The 24,779-nt window shown below is 36.6% G+C and overlaps 1 protein-coding gene across 6 annotated transcripts in view; it reads right to left on the bottom strand.

Moving 5' to 3' along the window:
* DNM3 (dynamin 3) overlaps positions 1 to 24,779 on the bottom strand; it is a 647,020-nt gene that overhangs the window by 101,710 nt on the left and 520,531 nt on the right. For all 6 annotated transcript variants that reach the window (XM_060396477.1, XM_015099204.4, XM_027975613.3 and 3 more), the window contains one exon: positions 13,231 to 13,342. In XM_060396477.1, coding sequence (XP_060252460.1) covers positions 13,231 to 13,342 — 112 coding nt within the window. The remainder of the gene's footprint in view (positions 1 to 13,230; positions 13,343 to 24,779) is intronic.

Genomic DNA, 24,779 nt, shown 5'->3' with positions numbered 1-24,779 from the left:
GTAAGTGTCTGCATCTTTGTCACGCTTCAGCCGACACTCTAACTGGCACCCAAAGATCCCCCACAGTGCTATACCAAGTGTTCACAGTGCAGATGGGGGCTCCAGGCCCTGGGAGACACTGGAGGGCCTTCTGCATTATCTGAGAGGTAGCCTTAAGGAGCAGCAGCTTCGAACATCTGAGTTTTATCACTCATTGTATAATTATTCGAAAAGAATCAGTAAATTCTATTAAACTGAACATTTCATTACTCAGAACTTGACCAAGCAGGACAACACAAATGGATGACTCCTGCTATGGACAAGTGTTTTCTTTGGGGAATTTTAGAAATGCCTTTAAGTCATCAGTGAATCACTCATGAAAGAGGCAAATCATAAATGCTTCTTGATTGCTATATAACACAGGAAGCCTAGCCCAACACTCTGGGATGACCTAGAGAAGGGTATGGGGCTGGGTGAGAGGGAGGGGATCTATCTATCTATCTATCTATCTATCTATCTATCTATCTATCTATCTATCTATCTGTCTATGGGCTTCCCTGGTGGCTCAGACAGTAAAGAATCTGCCTGCAGTGTGGGAGACCTGGATTCAATCCCTGGGTTGGGAAGATCTCCTGGAGGAGGGCACGGCAATCCACTCCAGCATTCTTGCCTGGACAGAATCCTCATGGACAGAGGAGCCTGGCAGGCTACAGTCCATGGGGTTGCAAAGAGTCAGACATGACTGAGCAACTAAGCACACAACACACACACACACATATATATGTATGCATGTATATATACACATATACTTATGGCTGATTCATGTTGCATGGCAGAAACCAACACAATTTTGTAAGGCAATTATCCTCCAATTAAAAAAAAATCAAAAAATACTTCTTGAATGATCTAAGGGTTAGCACCTCCCTAAAATGTCAGCAGCTGACTGCCTGATCGTCAGCATGCATAGGCTTGCTATTAGTACACTCACATATCTCAGGCAATTTAAACAATTAAGAGATGCAGCACATGAAATTCTAGACAGCAACTCAGTGTAATGTGTGTCCAGGACCAAAGAGACTTACTATTCAAGAATCAAAATACAGCATATGGTGTGAGAACTAAAATTTTGTCCAAATGGTTTTTTTTCCAATAGTGACGATATTAGTTAGAAGAAATCTTTAATCAATTTTATAAGTTAATTTCTGTTTTAAAAAGTAAACTTTTAGTGGACTAAGTTCACCCCCCTGGGTCCTTCACAAATGCCTATCTTGTAATTTTATAATATTATTTTAAACTTCATTAAATATTATTACTTGGGCCATAAGCAATTATAGCAAGATATAAATTTATAAAGTGACACATTTTCAATACCAACTTTCTCTATCAACTTATTCTATAATAGCACATTCCATCAAATTAAACTGTAAGATTTCCCACATTTGTTTTAAATTCTATATGTATGGCTTATGAATAGCAATTTTGATGAATTCCAGCTGGCTTAAATATGCAGGCAGACCCTTATAAAACAGATTCTTTTCAATTCTTATTGTATTCAATGAGGCCTATTTTAAGTGGGCCACCTGGTAGGATAAAGCACTAATAATTCTCCATAGGAAAAAAAATAGGAAAAACAAATCACCCTGCTAAACTTAAGACTATCTTCCCTAACTACATTACTCTTACATACCTAATATAAGTGAGAAGTAGTTCTAATCTTCTGGAAAAGTTAAATTAAAATTTTAACAAGCAAGCCACTCTGTGAACTACTAAATTACTCATTTATCTATTACAACAACAACATTAAAATAGTTTCCACCATGTGTGTGTGTTGCCTGGTTTCACAAATCATACACATTTCAGTCTCCCCCTCCATTCCCCACACCCTCCTGCCTCCATCCAGCTGGAATACATCAAGCACGCAGAAGCCAAGGCAAATGTTGACCCCACCCTCCTCCATCCATTTTAAGGCACCTTCAAAGCCAGAGCACTGGTCTAGTTCGATTTCACCAACAAAGCCAGCCATCCTGCTATTTAAGACTCCAGTTTGGGGTTTTTATAACTGCACATTAACATGAGAGCTTTGATTTTGGGTCAAAAACGTCAGCTGCACTGAGTTTCATCAGATGGTCGTACCCTTTCTGCAGAAGAGTCCTCATTATTAAATCATCATCTTTGCTCTCAGTGTTGCTCTCTTTCCTTATAAAAACAACCTCTCTGAACTGTCCAATAACCAGCCCTGAAGGACGTAATATTTCCTTTTCGAAAGGTCAAAAATGAACCGCCACGATGGTAGTCCAAGCTCTGTTTTCTCTGACATTTGCACACCCTCTATCATTTGTGTACTGGTCACAGACAGCCATTTCAAAGCACAGAAAACTCTCACCAAGGGCACATGCAGGAGGGGAGTGGGGACTGAAGAGACAGAGGAGCTGCAGGAAGACAAAGAACTTACTTTGTTGTTCCCCTGTGCATGTAGCCGCAAGGAAAAAAAAAAAGAAATATGTTAAGTTTATTTTAAAATCATGAGGTTTTTCATGCTAGATTAAAATCAAAATAAGTAACTCTTCACTGACATCCCATTCATACATACAGCACCCAAAGCTCAGGGACGAGTCAAAGATTCTACTTATATTAAGGGAAATCATACATTTATAACACTAGTAAATTATGACAGAGATTTCCCCCTTTCTTTCTACTTGAAATACTTGAAGTACCGGGAACCTGGCCAAAAAGCATTGGTTTGAATTGGTAATAAGTGAGCTGTTAGCATGAGAGGCAAAGTATTTAGTATGTCGGCTTGCCCTTTCCTGACAGCCCCTCCTCCAACATGCCAAGCAGTGGAAAATTTCATCAGCCAATGCATTTTTAAACAAACACTGCATCCTTGGTTTCAGAGAAGGTGGGGTGGGGGAAGAAAAAGAGCAGAGGAAAGGAGTGAGTGATTCTGGGGAGACAGGGCAAGCAGACCACGTTACGACCTCCATCTGTACCATTCCTTTATTTCATAAATTACGAGTTTGGTCTTGGGCTGGCATGGGAAGTGAAAGCTGTATAGTGGGGAGGCAGCCAAAATAAACACTGGTCCACATTCAAGAAAATGGGTCTGGAAAGGTTAGTCACAAAAATGTAGTCATTTCTAAAAGGGACGTTCCAGATAGAGACACAGAGAGCAGCCAGCAACAGGCAGCAGGCAAATGGCTGTCTTGTTTCAAACTGGAGCGGCAGGAGTATGATTTATATCAAACAATTTAACCCACATATGGCTTAAAAAAATAAAATGGTGATTCATTACTCCCAGGGCAGCCTGAGTCCTCGCAAGGTCAGATCCTGTGGGGGAGACGTGATGCGATATGGGCAGGGAACAGATCTGGACTCTCCTCACAAGGGCCCCAGAAAGAATGTCTCTCTCCACTGAGATGCAGAGTGGAAGAGAGCTGTGAGTGGAGTGTGTGCCTGTGTGGAGAAGCCTGAGCACAGGGTATGGAGTAACAGGTTGGGCTGGAGATCTGGTGTTTAGTTTTAAGAGAGATGTGTGTGGGGAAGTAATGCATACAAAAAATTTCTGGAGAGCAGTAAGGGAATGATTGCAGGAGAGTGCATTTTCTGGAAAACAATGTCAGCTGGTGACTCTGGGGGGATGTCTAATTCAAGGACCATCAGGGCTATCATACTGAATAAAAACATAAATTTAAAGATATTGATATAACAGCATAGAGAAGTTTCCTGACATTGTGAGTGGCTGTGATATAACCATTAACATCCCTGGCATATGTGAGACATAAATAATGGTACCAGAATGAATGAAATCAGGGGAAAAGGAGTCTTTTGTAAAGATTATGCCAATGGTTCAATAAGGCAATAAAGATCCCCAGAGAGAATTTTATCAGGAATAGAATACTATCTCAGAGAATAATGGGACCTTGGTTCTCCAAAGAAGTGCAATAGTGCTGAAAATACCTCAAACAGATGGGGTTTATTGCATTCCACAGCAGTGCAGCTTTTGATCTACCAAATAAGTTTCAGGAGTTCAACCAAGTATTTTTGCACATTAGGGAATGGCTGGCTTCCCTGCTCGGTGGCAGATGGTTCTGTTTGTAGTGGCAACAGTGATGTCACCGAGTAGGGGGCCTTAATCCTTAAATACGAGAAACATACAAGTGAAAGGCTTGGTGTGGCTTTTCCATTTCTTATTTCCTTCAATCATTTCCCCAGTTGTCTATTCTGAGAGAGGCATACCAGTCATGACTGGTGAATTGTAAATTATCTATAATTCCTCCACTACTCTGCATGGCAGCATTTATATTTAGAAAGTCCCTTCATTGAAAAAAAAAAAAAAACTAAACTATTGGTCATGGAGCTGCTCTAATTTCTGTGGGAAGCACTGTAGAATAAGCTAAGAATAAAATTATGTAGAGTGGGATGAATATGGGCGTTTTCTATCTTGTACACAAGACTGCTGAGTAAATACATGGGAATGGTCATCACCATATTAATAAATACTTATGGGGCTCTGTGTCCATTCCTCTCTTCCCCCTAGAGTGAAACAGACACCTCCCTGATTTGCTTTTTGCCACAGAGAAAAATTTGGTTGTAAAGTCTATCCAAAAAGACTTTCTCATATCCCTAAGAGACTGCATTATGGGATGGTTTCAACCTCCAAGGTAGTCCTTAAAAGCATGAATTATGACTGGGAGAGTCCTGACTTCAGAGGTATAGTGAAGTTCCAGGGTGCTTCCGTTTCTACTGTCTAGATGGTATATGATTTCTTATGAGATGAAAAATGACAGCTGCTCTGTGACAACCTAGAAGGGTGGGGTGGGGTGAGAGGTGGGAGGAAGGTTCAAGAGGAAGGGTCATATACCTCTAGCTGATTCATGCTGATGTATGGCAGAAACTAACACAATATTGTAAAACAATTGTCCTCCAATTAAAAATTAATAAGTTAAAAAAGAAATCATATACTAGACAGGAGGACCATCTATCTATATAGCTAAAAAAAAAAATAACTCTTAAAAGTTCTGAGGTGTATGTCTTAACAGATACACAAAACTGAATTTGCACCACATCTGTTTCTAGGCTATGCACAGATTTGCAGCTGCACCTTTCAGATGGCCAGAATCTGAGGGCAGGAGGTTTGTGGACTCTCATTTCCCTGACAGCACTATGGCTCACTCCTGACTAAATGATGGAGACTTTGAGGCCAGTCTGTCCACAGGGCAGCATAATCTCAAGGCTCTCCTAAACAGTTTGGTATCCTCAGCCAACAGTTGGGGAGATTCTCCCCAAATTTCACTGATAGTTTGTAAAGAAAAGGGAACTATTAATCTGACAAGTACAGCTTCATGGACACATAAATGATAGTCAATATCAATATTAAAGTCTACATGGCACCAAGTACTTTCCTCCAGGTGTAGGCACCAAGCTAGATGTGGTGTGCAATACTATTCATTTAGTCCTACAAAATCACTCAGAGGAAGAAGTTATTATTTTGAGTTTAAAAAGGAATAAAAAACTAGAGAGTGAAATAAGTTGCCTAAGCCACATGGCACATAAATGGAAGGGTGGGGATTCCAACACAAGTGGATTTGACTTCAAGCCTACCTAACTTCCACGCACAGAAGAATCTGAAATTTCTTCACATTTATATATAAAGTCATATTGTGAGCTGACAAAACTGTGCCAGGGAAATCAGTCATTTGTTATATGACATTCTTTAGGTATTTAATTAAATTCACACTTATTTCTATTTACACTTAGAGGAAAAATTTATGTACATGGACCATATTGTTAAAGTTTTAAAATTACAAAATTGTGACCTGTAGCTATTGACACACACACACACACTTTTTGATGCTGCTTAATCTTGATGGGGAAATGGTGCAGAACAAGAAAGGGAATAAAGTTTTGGATAGAGAGGTTAGTCGTAAACTTAGCAGAGGAACTCATTTTCAGGGGGACTCATTTTCAGTGCCTAGTCCTGTTTTAACTTTCCCCAAATCTTTGAGGGAATATCTCATCAGTACAAAACAAAAACAAAAAGCTATTAATCCCTTTAGAAACAACTTCACTTTGAAACTATGTAAATTCCTATGTACTTATTTAATTTCATACTTATAAATTTCATACTGAGTATAATTTCAATTTAGTGGCCAAAGGAAATAGTTGGGGCTGGTGCATGGGGATGACCCAGAAAGATGTTATGGGGAGGGAGGTGGGAGGGGGGTTCATGTTTGGGAATGCATGTAAGAATTAAAGATTTTAAAATTTAAAAAATAAAAAACTAAAATTAAAAAAAAATAATAATAATATGGTCAGACAAGAGGTCAGCAAAACAAATTTGTATTGTTTTGAAAGGCTATTTTCACAACCTTAGTAAGGTAAATCTATGATTCCATCATTGTGTAAGTTTACTGAGAAAGAAAATGCAGGTAGTGTATGTATGTCATACATGAAGAGATAATTATACAACTTTATTTGGGGATATTTGATTTTGTACATAAGAACTGAATTATATATCCAGAATGTATAACTCAGATATAATTCAGATATAATGTATATTTCAAATATAATCTGACTGTATAAATCAGAATGTATAATGGGATGGGTGTATATATAATATGTGTATGTGAATGGGGGATGTGTGTAATAAAACACTTGCCTGATTAAAAAAAATAAATAAAATAAAATAAATAAGCTACAAGGATATATAAAAAAAATAAAAAAGACTAATCAACAGAAAAAAAAAAGGAAATAGAAATAAAAATAAAATTCTGTTAAATTCAAATTCAAGTTTAAATATATTTTTAAAATATTCTTGCTGCTCAGAAAGCTCAGGTGATGGTAGAATGCCAGAGTTCTGGGTCAGAGATGTTATGTCTACATTCACAGAGTAAGTCAGTGGCATAGTGGGAAAGTAAACTCAGGACTCATTTCCATCTTAGGGTCACATAGCATGATGCTCAGATAAGAAGTCTACATTTAGCTTTAGGTCCAGAAAGTTTAAGAGACTGGAAAGTAATTAGAAAATAAACATGGTAAAATAGAATATATCAATGATTAGAAAACAGAAGGTAATTAGAAAACGTACGTGGGAATATAGTTGGGCTGTTGGGCTTTATACAGATACCCACCAGTTTTTCATTCACATTGTACAGTAGCTATTTATTTGCATCTCTCTCTTCCACTAGAGTTGGAACTCCTGTAAAGTAGGAACTCCCTTCTTTTTTTATCTTTGAATCTTCAGAGTCCACATAACAGTGACGGATGAAGGGAAGGAAGGAAGTGGGAGAAGATGGAAGGAATGGAAAGAAAGAAGAAAAATTTGTAGAAAACCCCAAGAGAAATGACCTAAGAGACAGAAGGAATAGAGTAGCAGAACATTATGAGTGACATAAAAAACATTTCACCATGTGGACAAGATGGAAAAAGATATGATGAGAAAACGCTTGTTATAAAACAGTATGCAACCTTAGTTTGGACAAAAAAAATTATTCTAAACATCAGCTCATCCAGATTTGGGTGATGGATATTTATCTAAATGAATCCAAACTTATATAATTTAGAAAAATGACCTATGTAGAATTTTTTCCAGTTAGAATAGAGATGTCTCATGAAAAAAGCAGAATTTTTTTGATCTTGACTCATATCCATGTATGACACATAAACATTTCATTATTAGGGTATAGATTGACTGGTTTGCTGTTGACTCAATGGTTTAGTGATACAAAAACAGAAACACCAGAAATTCTAAAAATTTACTTACAGACATCTGTTATTAGGTTACTCTGACTTCTTTGTCAAATGTTTCTAAATTAAGGATAACTGTACCTAGAAGTATCACTTCCCCCAAACCTAAGATTGTTCTAAAATGCAATGTTTAGATAAGCATCCTACTTAGATTCCTTTTAGTAGTTAGCTGCCACTGAAACATCTGAGAGTCAAGCATTGTGTAGTATAACCTGCAGAACTACATGGCGCAGAAGAAATACAAATATTGTTTATGATGAAAGCTGAGAAAAGCAATGTTCATGGCATACTGCCAAGTTTAATTTCCTGTCATATCTTTGGCATGTGGTAAAAAGTCCCTTTGTCTCGATTTTCCAAGCAAAGTACCAAACATATGTTAATCAGCAAATAAAACTGATGTGAAAGAATCAAAACAGTTTGTGTAGGACAATTCTAGATTTGCTTAAAATTGAGCATTCTAATAAAAAATAGCAAATATTTTATTGAGCATCTTTTGTGTAGAGCTATAAATACATGAAATTTCAGGTTTATAAAAACAGTTCACAGAAGGAAGGGTAATTTTGCTTTCCCAAGACAGTATTTCCCTCGTGAAAGAGGCATTGCACAATTGTTTTTAATAGCAAACTTGTCTAGTACACTTAATATAAATTTAGTTGACAAAATCATGACCTAAGAAAACATTTTCACAAACATTACACTTTCTTGGAAGGAAGACACACACACACATATACACATTCAGATATTTTATATAACCAAGCACAGTTAGAAGACAGAAAATATCATAAAGTTTTCACAGTCACACTGGGACTGTGTGATAAATATCCACAATGTTTTAGCTCTCTTGTACTTACTTACATAAGTAATCTACAATGAAAATAATAAGCATCATCATAAATAAACATGGAGTGTTAACTTTTGTTTACCCTGTCCAGTGCTTTCCCTACATCATCTCACTTAACCCTGTCAACGATGCTGCAGATGATTCTTGTTATCTCCATTTTAGACACTGGAATCTTGAAAGATAAAAGGGCTACACAGCTTGTAGGTGAGCATCAGAAATTTCAGTTTATAGTTTGATTCTAAAGTCTGTGCTTTAACACATGCTGTGCTGCTTTTCATAACACTCAGCCATAGCAATCTTATAAAAGTATAAATCTTATCATGTCACTAACTGGCTTGCAATCCTCCAGTGGCTTCCCATGTCACCTAGAATAAAGCAGAAATGCTTGCCACTTCCTTCAAGGCCTATATAATCTGGCCACTGACCACTTCTAGAAATCATCAAGTACCTTCACTTGTCCAGACACACTGTAATTCTTTGGTGCACTAAGACACTGAGCTGCCTTTGTACTTGCTAGCCCTCTGCCATGAGCACTCTCCATCAGACATTCACATCACTTACTTTCCCACATCTTTCAGGAGCCTACTCCAATCAAAGCAGCTTTCCCTAATTATTTTACTGAAAAAAAAAACTCACTTGACCTTCATTCAACAACACAAGAGAAGACCCTACACATGGACATCACCAGATGGTCAACACCGAAATCAGATTGATTATATTCTTTGCAGCCAAAGATGGAGAAGCTCTATACAGTCAGCAAAAACAAGACTGGGAGCTGACTGAGGCTCAGATCATGAGCTTCTTATTGCCAAATTCAGACCTAAATTGAAGAAAGTAGGGAAAACCACTAGACCATTCAGGTATGACCTAAATCAAATCCCTTATGATTATAAAATACAAGTGAGAAATAGATTTCAGGGACTAGATCTGATACAGTGCCTGATGAACTATGGACGGAGGTTCCTGACATTGTACAGGAGACAAGGATCAAGACCATCCCAATGGAAAAGAAATGCATAAAAGCAAAATGGCTGTCTGGGAGTCCTTACAAATAGCTGTGAAAAGAAGAGAAGCGAAAAGCAAAGTAGAAAAAGATATAAGCATTGGAATGCACATGTATACTATCATGTGAATTGAATCGCCAGTCTATGTCTGACGCAGGATGCAGCATGCTTGGGGCTGGTGCATGGGGATGACCGAGAAAGATGTTATGGGGAGGGAGGTGGGAGGGGGGTTCATGTTTGGGAATGCATGTAAGAATTAAAGATTTTAAAATTAAAAAAAAAAATAAATAAAATAAAATGTTAAAAAAACAAAGAATAGCAAGAGATAAGAAAGCCTTCCTCAGCAATCAATGCAAAGAAATAGAGGAAAAAAGAATGGGAAAGACTAGAGATCTCTTCAAGAAAATGAGAGATACCAAGGGAACAATTCATGCAAAGATGGGCTCGATAAAGGACAGAAATGGTAAGGACCTAACAGAGGCAGAAGATATTAAGAAGAGGTGGCAAGAACACACAGAAGAACTGTATAAAAAAGATCTTCATGATCAAGATAATCACGATGGTATGGTCACTTATCTAGAGCCAGACATCCTGGAAAGTGAAGTCAAGTGGGCCTTAAAAAGCATCACTACGAACAAAGCTAGTGGAGGTGATGGAATTTCAGTTGAGCTATTTCAAATCCTGAAAGATGATGCTGTGAAAGTGCTGCACTCAATATGCCAGCGCATTTGGAAAACTCAGCAGTGGCCACAGGACTGGAAAAGGTCAGTTTACATTCCAATCCCAGAGAAAGGCAATGCCAAAGAATGTTCAAACTACCGCACAATTGCACTCATCTCACATGCTAGTAAAGTAATGTTCAAAATTCTCCAAGTCAGGCTTCAGCAATACGTGAACCATGAACTTCCAAATGTTCCAGCTGGTTTTAGAAAAGGCAGAGGAACCAGAGATCAAATCGCCAACATCTGCTGGATCATCGAAAAAAGCAAGAGAATTCCAGAAAAACATCTATTTCTGCTTCATTGACTATGCCCAAGCTTTTGACTGCGTGGATCACAATAAACTGTGGAAAATTCTGAAAGAGATGGGGATACCAGACCACCTGACCAGCCTCTTGAGAAACCTATATGCAGGTCAGGAAGCAACAGTTAGAACTGGACATGGAACAACAGACTGGTTCCAAATAGGAAAAGGAGTACATCAAGGCTGCATATTGTCACCCTGCTTATTTAACTTATATGCAGTGTACATCACGAGAAACGCTGGGCTAGAAGAAGCACAGTTGGAATCAAGATTGCTGGGAGAAATATCAATAACCTCAGATATGCAGATGTCACCACTCTTATGGCAGAAAGTGAAGAGGAACTAAAAACCCTCTTGATGAAAGTGAAAGAGGAGAGTGAAAAAGTTGGCTTAAAGTTCTACATTCAGAAAACGAAGATCATGTCATCTGGTCCCATCAGTTCATGGGAAATAGATGGGGAAACAGTGGAAACAGTGTCAGACTTTATTTTTTGGGGCTCCAAAATCACTGCAGATGGTGATTGCCACCATCAAATTAAAAGACGCTTACTCCTTGGAAGAAAAGTTATGACCAACCTAGATAGCATATTCAAAAGCAGAGACATTACTTTTCCAACAATATCCATCTAGTTAAGGCTATGGTTTTTCCAGTGGTCATGTATGGATGTGAGAGTTGGACTGTGAAGAAAGCTGAGTACTGAAGAATTGATGCTTTTGAATTGTGGTGTTGGAGAAGACTCTTGAGAGTCCCTTGGACTCTAAGGAGAGTCCATTCTAAAGGAGATCAGCCCTGGGTGTTCTTTGGAAGGAATTGTGCTAAAGCTGAAACTCCAGTACTTTGGTCACCTCATGCGAAGAGTTGACTCATTGGAAAAGACTCTGATACTGGGAGGGATTGGGGACAGAAGGAGAAGGGGACGACAGAGGATGAGATATCTGGATTGCATCACCGACTCAATGCATGTGAGTTTGAGTGAACTCCGCGAGATGGTGATGGACAAGGAGGCCTGGCTTGTTGAGATTCATGGGGTCGTAGAGAGTCGGACATGACTGAGCAACTGAACTTAACTGAACTGACCTTCCTTCTCACAGTCTGCTCGTTTTAATTTTTTACAGAACTTATCATTCTAACAAATAACAGTTTACAGTGACACAGTTATTCATCCACGCTAATGTCTATTCCTTGAGGGGCAGGACCTCACTGTTCACTTCAGCATCACTAGTGTCTAGAAAGATAGCTGACAAAAAGCACACGCTCAGCAGGCTTTTGCAGAACGAACGAATAAAACATTAAGTATATGTGCATTTTTTAATAGAGATCATTTGTAACATTAAACACACAACCGTCAATGGGTAGAACAGAGTAATAAGTAACTATTAGAACTAACTACAAAAATCAAAGTGGTACAGAAGATATCTTTGTACCTACATATCACCTGGAAAGGGTCCGGTTTCACCCCATTTGGAGGGCACAGGGTGTGTCATGGGGATTCACTGTTTTAGGTACTAACCAGACAAGTGGAGGTAGAGATGGGGTTAAGAGGTCTACATGAAAACTAAAATAACAGCAAAGAAGAGAATGTTTTGGCACAAATCCTCTATCCTTTACTTCTGGAACTTTGTTAAATTCCAGTGTAACCTCAGGGATATGGTCAGGTCTGAAATCCCATCCAGATGCATCCCCTTCAGATGTTGTCGCACAATGTGCTTATATCTCAGACTTTCCCTTGAGAAGACTTTATACCTATTTGGGTCGAGAAATAACCCATCTTGTGCATGGGCAGTCGTATAAACTAATCTACAGCCAATCTAAGCACCACAAAGGTCAAGATGAAGTAAATCCCCCAAAGCTCAGTCTCAGTGCTTAACTTCTAGGGGGAACCTGGATAGTACAATATCTCAGGGGTAGCAAGGAAACAGTGAGAACCACACATCTGCAGAGTCTGTTTAATGCTGAGTGTACATATGTTGGGTGGGAATTCTGAAGTTTAAATTCAGATTAGTCTGTGTAATATTACATTTTCCAAAGAACACAAATAGAAGATCTGTTTATTAACTTGAATGAGAGAAGTGTCTCCAAGACACTTGAAGTATATTAATAAAGATAAGTGGGACTAGCAATGTAATATTTTTTGTTCTTTTTTTACTTACAGTGACATTAACCAGAGTTTAATTTTGGATACCGGTACTACAGACATAATGAAAGGAGGTAGCTTTTCATAAAAATTATATTTTAAAGAATATGAAAAAGTGTTATGACTAATAATATATATACTATGACTACATAAAGAATGTTATAAACTGCTTAAATGAATACTATAGAATAGTATACTGTAGAATAACATAAAAAGGAAAATAAAATTTTAAATTAAAACATAGAAACTCTCTCATGCTTTGAGATTACATTACATACATTAGGTTTTATGGCAAAGTTGGGCATTTTCTTTAACAAATATACTGGTAAACTTCTTAAAATAGAAGTCTAATGGATAAAAAGAAATATAAGCAAAGTAAAATGCTAAAACTATGCCAAATTAATTAAGTCAACTGCGAACTAGTCCTTCAGCATAAAGTATGTTGAATTATGCTTTCTCAAACATGGTTACTAATTTAAAAATAAGAGATCGATCCACTTACTAAAGATTTATCAGGGTAAACTCCAGCTCTCAGTAAAGATGCCTTCCAGCTGTCTACATCCTCCTGTGAATCACATGCCAGCTCAAGGAAGCGGTAGTCTTTGTATACATTCCTGGAGTGAAAAAAACAAAAGAAAAATCAAGCTTTTTAGTTTTGAACCAAAACCAATAAGATTTCATATCCCTACAGACAATGATGATACAAAGGACAGTCCAAATGGAGGGCTATCCAACAGTCATTGACGAAAAACAGAAACAATCTATCGCATTTAAAATAATTAACAAGTTCCTACATGTATGCATTATACAATTAAAACACCCTCATAAAAAGAACTGAGAGCCATCGCTACTGCTCAGCAATAAAAAGAGAAGGAACTAGAAATGTTTTCAGTGTGACAAACTGAGTGCCAGCTGATGGAGAATTGTTCTGAGGGGAATGGACTTGCCATTGCCTAGTAATTGTATAAGTTTTCAAAGTTGATTTACAAGTCTAAATGGCTCATAAAAACTTAAAATTATGGCAATAATCACAAAAGCTAAAATACTATGCTGGATTCAAATCAGAAATGCTCATCAATACTGTGAAAAGGAAAGAACATCAACCAGTATTTAACAGAGTAAATTGCCTATGAAGTTCATATTTATAACTGGGACAATATTATAATTTTATACATCCTTTCCTAATAATAAAATAATACACAAGATGTAATACTTGAATAATTTGGAAACTAGATAAAAGTATAAAACTGGATACAATCATCCATTTTCTACTGTTGACAGATAAACTCATTTCTTTATATTCTTTTGTTCTATGCATTTTTCATCCAGTTGATGTTCTTTCAATTTTGTGTCCTTTTCACTTACTAGCATATCATGGTCACATACTTATGCTATTACATCTTCATAAATATCAAATTATAATGGTATAATATTCATTAACATAAATGTATGATAATTTTCTTGACTTTCTCCTAATAAAAGATAAGTAATTTCCTTTATTTACAATCATAAATAATACTTAACTACATATTTTTATCCATAAGCCTTTATCTTTCTACCTTATTATCATTATTTTCTGAGGACAGATTCCTATAAATGGAGTTACAGAATCATTTTTCAAGACAATGATACATAAAGATAATTCTAGCCATCTTTCCAGAGAAGATAATCCAATTTAGACAGATACTAGCAAGGTACAAGATTAACAATCCTTTTCTCTTCTCTCTCCCAAGGTGTTCTCATTCATGCCTAAGAGTCTCAATTTACACCTAATCCAGATGACTTACATATTTACATCCCCTGTCTAGACCTGCCCCAGACTCATACTGCTCATTGACTTCTCCACTTTAATATCTCAAAGGCACTTGACATGAATGACTGAACTGGTGGTTTCCAACTTGATGCTCCCATTTCATGCAACATCAGTGTAATGACTATAATCTGGAGGCACCTTGGACATCTTCCACACTCTCATTTACCTCCTTACATCTTACTACCTAAAAGTGTACAACCTGTATAGTGACTTATCATTTTATTACTCTCTCTCTTTGGGGCTATTTCAATAAGCCTACTTACTGGTCTCCCAGCATCACTTGGACAATTTAAATTTGCTCTCTCCTGGGAATCCTTATTATCTGCTGAAAATGTGAATCAGATATTTTTACCCCTGTTATAAAACATCCCAATACTACTTGCTTTTAGGAAAAGATCACTTGCTATCATAGCCTACAAAGCCCTTCATAGTCCGGCCCACCATGACCTTCCTCTCTAGCTTCTTTTCATACTCTGTTCTCCTTTGATTTTTCTGCCGTGCTTACCATTTACCTCCTCAAATATGGCATGCCTACCCCTAAAGTCTTTGTATAAACTGCTATCTCTGTCTGCAGCTCTCTGTCCTTCCCTCACTACACAGTTAACTCCTACTCTTTCTTGGTATTTTAGCTTAACCATGGCTTTTTCAGACATTACTTCCCTGATTCCTCTACAGGACTTGTTCCTGTTTCACACATTTTTCATATTTTCATTTACCTTTCCTTCATAGTATGAATCATAGCTGTGATTTCAGTATTACATGTGGGTTTCTTTTTCTCTCTCTTTTCTATTTAATTTTGATAACATCTGTCTTCCCAACCAGCCTATAAGCAGTATTAAGTAGTGTATAGAATGTATCATTTTTATGCTCATCACTATATTTGCAGAGGATTCAGAAAGATGGTGGCTTCAGTGTGCTTTGTTTCCTCTCTACTTCCAACTCAGGTCAAATACATCCTCTTAAGTCAAGAAGACATTAGGACTGGTAGTCTGGTAGAGGGTGTGAGATAGATAACTGCTGTGGTACTTTCTTGCTCTGGGATGAAAAAAAGCTTTGGGACCATAGCAGGAGAACTTTAAGACAAGGACTAGCATGTAGCAGCCCCTTAGTAGAGCTGACCCTCAATAATCATAGGACTGCTGAGTGTTCTCAATCCTCTGGCGGTAAGGAAGTATGAAAGGACTGAGTTTTTTCTAATCTAGTGAAAAAGAAAAGCTCTCTCCAGGTGTTTCAAAAGGAAACTGATAAATTGCCCACTTTTGGGCATGAAGACTTTGATGTTTGTTCCTTCCCACATTCACCAGTTCACTTAAAGTATCCACCAGTCGGATCTGTGCCATCATGAGCAAAGAAAATAAAAGGACATGCACTGAGGTCTAACAACCAGAGGAAACAAAGAATAAAGAAGGTAACCAGAGCAGTCTATCAACAACGGAGAATGGTTGGGGATTAAAAGAGAATAATAAGTATTTGAAGAGGTACAAGAGAGTATTAAAAAAGACTTATAGGACTAAGAAAGAAAGATTTTTAAGTTAGGATGTTGAGTAGGTAAGTTGAAGGAAAGGATGATGGATCTTGAGAACAGAATTGGTAGATTTTAAGATTCAGTAGGAGAGTTAACACCCAAAAATGATGTCCTTTTCATTATAGGGGACTAGATTGCAAAAGTAGGAAGTCAAGAAACACCTGGAGTAACAGGCATATTTGGCCTTGGAGTACGGAATGAAGCAGGGCAAAGGCTAACAGTTTCGCCAAGAGAACACACTGGTCATAGCAAATACCCTCTTCCAACAACACAAGAGAAGACTCTACACATGGACATCACCAGAGGGTCAACACCGAAATCAGACTGATTATATTCTTTGCAGCCAAAGATGGAGAAGCTCTATACAGTCAACAAAAACAAGAGCAGGAGCTGACTGTGGCTCAGATCATGAACTGCTTACTGCCAAATTCAGACTTAAATTGAAAAAAGTAGGGAAAACCACTAGATCATTCAGACTTAAATCAAATGACCTAAATCAAATCCCTTATGATTATAAAATATAAGTGAGAAATAGATTTAAGGGACTAGATCTGATAGACAGAGTGCCTGATGAACTATGGATGGAGGTTCCTGACATTGTACAGGAGACAGGGATCAAGACCATCCCCATGGAAAAGAAATGCAAAAAAGCAAAACGGCTGGCTGGGGAGGCCTTACAAATAGTTGTGAAAAGAAGAGAAGTGAAAAGCAAAGTAGAAAAGGAAAGATATAAGCATCTGAATGCAGAGTTCCAAAGCATAGCAAGGAGAGATAAGAAAGCCTTCCTCAGCAATCAATGCAAAGAAATAGAGGAAAACAATAGAACAGGAAAGACTAGAGATCTCTTCAAGAAAATGAGAGATACCAAGGGAACAATTCATGCAAAGATGGGCTCGATAAAGGAGAGAAATGCTATGGACCTAACAGAAGCAGAAGATATTAAGAAGAGGTGGCAAGAATACACAGAAGAACTGTACAAAAAAGATCTTCACGACACAGATAATCACAATGGTGTGATCACTCACCTAGAGCCAGACATCCTGGAATGTGAAATCAAGTGGGCCTTAAAAAGCATCACTACGAACAAAGCTAGTGGAGGTGATGGAATTCCAGTTGAGCTATTTCAAATCCTGAAGATGATGCTGTGAAAGTGCTGCACTCAGTATGCCAGCAAATTTGGAAAACTCAGCAGTGGCCACAGGACTGGAAAAGGTCAGTTTTAATTCCAGTCTCAAAGAAAGGCAATGCCAAAGAATGCTCAAACGACCGCACAATTGTACTCATCTCACATGCTAGTAAAGTAATGCTCAAAATTCTCCAAGCCAGGCTTCAGCAATACATGAACTGTGAATTTCCAGATATTCAAGCTGGTTTTAGAAAAGACAGAGGAACCAGAGATCAAATTGTCAACATCCGCTGGATCATAGAAAAAGCAAGAGAGTTCCAGAAAAACATCTATTTCTGCTTTATTGGCTATGCAGCAGCCTTTGACTGTGTGGATCACAATAAACTGGAAAATTCTGAAAGAGATGGGGATACCAGACCACCTGACCGGCCTCTAGAGAAACCTATATGCAGGTCAGGAAGCAACAGTTAGAACTGGACATGGAACAATAGACTGGTTCCAAATAGGAAAAGGAGTACGTCAAGGCTATATATTCTCACCCTGCTTATTTAACTTATATGCAGCGTACATCATGAGAAACGCTGGGCTGGATGAAGCACAAGCTGGAATCAAGATTGCTGGGAGAAATATCAATAACCTCAGATATGCAGATGACACCACCCTTACGGCAGAAAGTGAAGAGAAACTAAAAAGCCTCCTGATGAAAGTGAAAGAGGAGAGTTAAACAGTTGGCTTAAAGTTCAACATTCAGAAAACGAAGATCATGGCATCTGGTCCCATCAGCTCGTGGGAAGTAGATGGGGAAACTGTGGAAACAGTGTCAGACTTTATTTTGGGGGGCTCTAAAATCAAGGCAGATGGTGATTGCAGCCATCAAATTAAAAGACACTACTGCTTGGAAGGAAAGTTATGACTAACCTAGGTAGCATATTTAAAAGCAGAGACATCACTTTGCCAACAAAGGTCCGTCTATGCAAGGCTATGGCTTTTCAAGTAGTCATGTATGGATGTGAGAGTCGGACTGTGAAGAAAGCTGAGCACCAAAGAATTGATGCTTTTGAATTGTGGTGTTGGAGAAGACTCTTGAGAGTCCCTTGGACTGCAAGGAGATCCAACCAGTCCATTCTAAAGGAGATCAGCCCTGGGTGTTCTTTGGAAGGAATGATGCTAAAGCTGAAACTCCAATACTGTGGCCACCTCATGTGAAGAGTTGACTCATTGGAAAAGACTCCGATGCAGGGAAGGATTGGGGGCAGGAGGAGAAGGGGATGACAGAGGATAAGATGGCTGGATGGCATCACCAACTTGATGGACGTGAGTTTGAGTGAACTCTGGGAGCTGGTGATGGACAGGGAGGCCTGGGGTGCTGCGATTCATGGCGTCGCAAAGAGTTGGACACAACTGAGCGACTGAACTGAAATGAACTGAGGAGACTTAAAAAAAATATAAAGAAAGACAAGTGTAGAGGAAAGAACCAGACAACTAACCTGTAAATAATAGGAGGTCCAGAAAAAGAAAAGGAAGATAGAAGGAGAAAAATAATTATAAAACATAAACTATTTTTTAAAAAGGAAATTTAGCCTATTTTTAGAAAGACTGAAATCTGTATATTGAAAACACTGTTTCAGGTAGAATTGGTGAGAAGAGATATGACACAGGCATGTGCTAAAATAAATCTTGTTTTTTGAGATAAAGAAGTCTTTTATAAAGAAACATCAAGTTGGTTAAAAAGGAAAAAGAATTAGACTGGCACTGGACTGAGCATTCAAAAGGTAGAAGGCAATGAAATAATATTCAAGCATCTTAAGAGGACTGCAAACTCAGAGTCCCACATCCAGCCAGGTTAGAACTACATACCCAAACTTGAGGGTTATATAAGGCAGTATTAGGATTACAACAACACTCAATAAACCTGGAGAGAATGTTCAAGGTGAAGAAAAACTAAGAGAAAACACTGGTGAGCAACAAAACTTGTCATATTCAGAGTCAAATTAAAATAACTAATGATAGATCATCTAAGAACTGCAATATAAGGACTCAAACTCTTAAAGTAGAAGAGTTCTGCAACAGAAATAGTCTAAAACTTGAGGGAGAATGAAAGGAAATAAAGATACCCCCAAGTTCTCCTCTGATGGATGCAGGGGTGAATAGCGGAGAAGCAAAAAATCCCAGAGTTCTCATATTGTTGGAAGAATGGGTAAGAAGAGAAGTAGGAGAAGAAAGTGTCTTGAGACAGAAATATTTGATAATTTGCCTCATGGAATAATAGGGCTATATACTGATGAGTTTAAATATTAATAAAATAAAAAGTACAGTAGAACTCCCCAATTTAAAAAAAGAAGTACAAGGAAAATTAATAGCTTCTTGATAAAATCCATAGAAAATTAAGAAAAGATACAGCAGAATAAGAAAATTTAATGACAGCAATAAAATCAAGTATATTGATTACCAAAGTAATAAAAGTAAACTGAATTCTGTCAGCTAAACAGATAATGTAGGTTGAAAAAATAAAGCTCAATTTTATGTTATTTGCAAAAATAAAGAAACAAGTAAAGAGATATCAGGCAAACAGAAAACAAAGAAAAAACTGCATTGAGCAGCAATATTAATATAGGCAAGATAGAATTTAAAAGCACTGAACAGGATAAACAGAAATATTATTAAAGTATAATTTATGAAGGCTGCAAAATACTCTTAAACCTGTTTGCACCAAGTAACACAGTAGACAACTAAATGAAGCAAATGTTACTTAAAAATGTAAAGGTAAACTTGATATAACTATTGCATAAAATTAATTAAAGTATAAATATAGAAAGCTTTTAATATAGTTTTTTCAAATTAAACATAGTGGATAAAAGATAAGTAAATGCACAAAAGAAATAAATAATACAACTGATGAAGAAAATTTAATAGATTCCTTTATCACTTAAGTAGAAGATAAAGACTGTTTCATCATCAACAAATCATTTACAAAAGTCTGCCATATACTTGGATTTGTACATGTATGCAATATCAGCTTTAAGAAATTTTAAAAAATTAGAAGTTTTATGAATCATATTTTTTTGGTCATAAAGCAAAAAAAGGAAAAAATTAATTTCTAAAAAAAAGACTCAAAAAGAAAGCACATTCTTAGATAATCCTTGTATTACAGAAGAAACAAAAACAAAATTATACATTATTTAGAAGGCAATTAAAAAATATAGATACATCATACCCAACCAATGAAGTACAACAAAGGCTGTGCTTTGGGAAATTTACGGCTTTAAATATATTCATCATTCAGAGAAAAAAGAAAAAATGTTACTGTTCATCTATAGAAAGAAAGGAAATTAACACAGATTAAAGCCAAAACTAATAAAATAGGAAATATTAAAAAAACATACAGGATAAAAATATCCATGAAAATTTTCATTTTAGTAATAGATAATAAATTTATGGTCATAACTAGGAGAAAAAACAAAAGTAATACAAGATCAAAAATGAGAAAGGATAGAATACACACCCACAAATATATAGGAGATTGAGAAAATTAGAATAAAATACTTTATGCGATCCTATGTCCAAAATAATAACCTAGATAAAATTAATAATATACTAAAAAATATAAATCAACAAAGTTTACTCAAGCAGAGTTGGAAAATCCAAGTGGTTTTTACAAAACACCACTAGAATTAATAAGATTCTTGCTTGAAAGACTAATATTGACTGCAGGACAAATTACAAAAATCAATGACTTTTTTCAATACTCCCAATAACTTCGAAATGGAAAAAATACTCCATTCATATTAGGAGAAAGCCTACAAAACACATAAAAATAAATTTTCTTAAATTAAAACAAATATAAGATCTTCATAAATGGGAAAGCATTTTGGATGGGGTCGATTTGATTATACTATCATCCTAGTTCTTTCTAAGTAACTAGTGCTCGTGAGTGCTCAATAAATACTTATTGAATGACTACCCTCACACCCTTAAAAATATTGACTATCATCTTTAGAATACCTCTGCAAATAATTTTATAATTGAAAAGTTATTCTCCATCAAAGTTCTAACACTTTTGCTAATGGCTCAGATGGTAAAGAATCTCCCTGTAATGCAGGAGACCCAGGTTCAGTCCCTGGGTCGGGAAGATCCCCTGGAGATGGGAATAACTTTCTCTTTTTTTAACTTGCATTTGTCTGACTTATCTTTGTCTCTTTTATGTTTTTGCTTTTATCTATTTAATTTAGTTTTTAAAAGAAATATCTGTTATACATGCTAACCTTAGAGTAGGCTTTTATTTTTCATCCCAGTTTGAAAATCACCTTCTACAATCAGGAAAATTTTAATCATGTTTATTTCTCATCTTTGTCATTTCCTTTTTTTTTTTTTTTTTTAGTGGTTTTCTACAGACTATCTTTAAAAGTTTTCCAAGTCATTCTTGAATTCATTTTTATATATAACATTTAGGAATAAAATCATAATTCTTAGTTTCTTGAGGGATTTAGAAGCTTTTACTTTCCATAGTATCTCATGACATTTGCAAATCTGTCTAGAGATACAAACCTAGAAATTATTTCTGAATTTTATTTTCACATCTTTGAGGCTCCTTTTCTCTTTCTTTCCTTTTGTATTCAATTTTGTTACACTCAAGCAATTATTTAGATGGAACTCTACATATTCAACTTTAATAAATATATCATCAGGCATTTTCCACCTGGGCTTCTCTATTTGTAAATTCTCATTTGGGTTCATTTTATGAGTTGGCTCAAAGTAGAGTTGGATATCTGAATTTTTGGTTAGGGCAGTCTCCACATTTCTCACACTGATTCAGTGAGTAAGTGAAGAAATTTATTTATTTATTTATTTTTTACTAGGTAGTCCAATTTTCCTTAATCAGGGTAAAGCATGCACTAGTCACTCAAAGGATTTCAATCTAGTTCACTCCATGAGTCTTGCAAATAGTTGATTGATGTTTGCACTTTTCAGTGCTTTTGACTTTCCAACTCTGGGGTGTATGACTTTTTTTGGATAGAGTGATGGATGGAGAAGGGTAAAAGAGAAACTTCTAAGTTTTTACCTTCTTACAAGAGAAATCATCTCCTTTAATATCCATAGCAACTCTGCAAAATTGATCATAAAGCTGTTTTACAGTTAAGCAAAATGAGATTGAGAGAGATTAGGTGACTTTCCCCAAATCACATAGCTAAGAGATGGCACCACCTGGGCCTACCACATTCCTTGGCATACAGCCTTTGTAAAGCAAATATTAGTCCTATGAATGAACAAATGTATCAATGAATAAATGAACTATGGAATGGGCATATTTTTAAAAACACTTTTTTCATTTTTGACTGGATTCTTAACTTTCGACAGAAACCTAAAATTTAAAAAGTTTGAAGAGGCAAACTACAATAAGTAGAATGAAAAATTTAATTAAATTGGGGTATATTTAAAGGAAATATATCTTCCGAGTATGACAGTTTATTGTTGGAAAATCTGAAAGGTCATATCTTTGCTACAGAGCAGAAAGGGTAATGGATTATCTTGGTGGAATCAAAATTCATCAGCTTTTAATTTTCTAATTATTTTTATACAATAGCTTTTAGTTACCACTTAGGTTTCTATCTGAGTCATTTCAAATGCACAGTATGAGTTACTTTAAGATGTAAAGGTATGGGGAAGGCAAAGTTGGACAAATGCCATGGGAGTGCTTGGCCAGCTGAAGAGCAGGAAAAGTAGAGACTTTCCACACTCTCTAAAGCAGATCTGAAGAATTCAGCTTTGGCCCATTCTTACTGACCTTTCTCTGGAGTATTTTCTTTCAGGGGTTCTTCACATGGAAAATTTTGATTTTTTTTTCCTTCTAAGGATAGCCAAATTCTTGAGAGGGAAAATAATTATCTGGTTGAAACATTAGAAGAGGGTCAAAGGCTTCTGGTGGCTTTGGCTGCCTCATTTTTACCCATTTTTGAAGCCTCATCTTAGGCTGTGTCTAGACATCCAAAGAGAGTTGGATACAGGTCTAAAACACTGAATTGAGCTGATTTACTGGAAGTCTCATAAATTCTGTGGATACAGCTTCCAGGGTCTCACCACATCTTGTAGCTATAGAGATAACCCACAGCAATTTGTACTGACTGCATGTTTTTTTGGTTTATTTAGTCTATTTCAGCTGCAATCACACAGATATGAGCTTCTGAATGATTTCACCATGAAATCAATCTTAACTATGTGTTTTGCAGTTTGAAAAAACAAAATTCGTCTCAATATTAAAAATGATCATAAGAAAGTATATCCCGTAGGTAGGCTTTTAAGTGTTACACTGTTGGAAAGATGACCACATGAGCCCATATTTGATATTTCATGAACCCACTTTCATTCACACCATAAGAAAGTCTTTGAGTGTTAAAAATGTGAAGTTTAATTTCCTTGCCTATGACAGCTCTTCAAACATCTGAGACCAGATATAATGTGTCCCACAAGTCTTCTAGTCCCTAAGCCAACCCTTTTGTACTTTTCCAAGCATTTCTCATATGAAGAGGATTCTAGATAACACTGCATCCTTCTTGCATTCTTGTGATTTGCTCTATTTTAAATGGATTTTCTGAAAATGAGATGCCAGCAACTTATCACAAATCTCGAGATACAATGTTATTCAGATGTAAGGAAGAAATCTGGCAGAATTTTTACCTGCATTATGGACAGTAAACCTTTACTAATGTAAGTTTAATTAAAACGTAGTAGGATCAAGACCATAAACTCCTATTAAAATCCAGGCTGTGCCATTTATTATCTTATATGACATTGGGTTCCAAAATCACTGCTGATGGTGACTGCAGTCATGAAGTTAAAAGACACTTGATGCTTGGAAGGAAAATTATGACAAACCTAGGCAGCCTATTAAAAAGCAAAGACATCACTTTGCTGACAAAGGTCCATATAGTCAAAGTTATGGTTTTAAAAGAGAAGCAAAAATACATTGTCAGCATTTAACAAGTTGAGAAATTATAAAACTAGACAGAGCAAAATGCAAAAGTTAGGAACTAATTATGGAAAACTGAATTATCATTGGTAAAACTTAACAGCTTCTTCTTTGATGAATCAAATAAAGAAACAGCCCTGTAATATCTAGTAAATAAAAGATGAGAGAAACAATCAAAATCAGGAATGGGACTTATACTTTAACAGGGAGCAGATTAAATTATTACAAGATATTTTAAGTATATTTTAAGTATTTTTTGGCATCCCAGGTAGCACCAGTGGTAAAGAATCCATCTCCCAATTCAGGAAATGCAAGAGACAGGGGTTCAATCCCTGGATTGGGAAGATGCCCTGGAGGAAGGCATGGCAACCCGCTCCAGTATTCTTGCCTGGAGAATCCCAAGGACAGAGGAGCCTGGTGGGCTACAGTCCACAGGGTCTCAAAAAGTAGACATTACTGAAGTAAGTTGGCATGTACACACTTGCATGTAGACTTTTATGATAGTGAATTTATAAGTATCAATGTTGGAGACAATTTCTAAGAAATGAAATAAGAATCATAAAATTTCAACTGACCAATATCCACAGGATAAACTAGAAAACAATTAAAACTTTTTTTCAAAA

This window comes from Ovis aries, chromosome 12, assembly GCF_016772045.2.
Source record: "Ovis aries strain OAR_USU_Benz2616 breed Rambouillet chromosome 12, ARS-UI_Ramb_v3.0, whole genome shotgun sequence".
Lineage (NCBI taxonomy): Eukaryota > Metazoa > Chordata > Mammalia > Artiodactyla > Bovidae > Ovis > Ovis aries.
The sequence above is the reverse complement of the archived record's forward strand: the minus strand, read 5'-3'. Positions and strand labels throughout refer to the sequence as shown.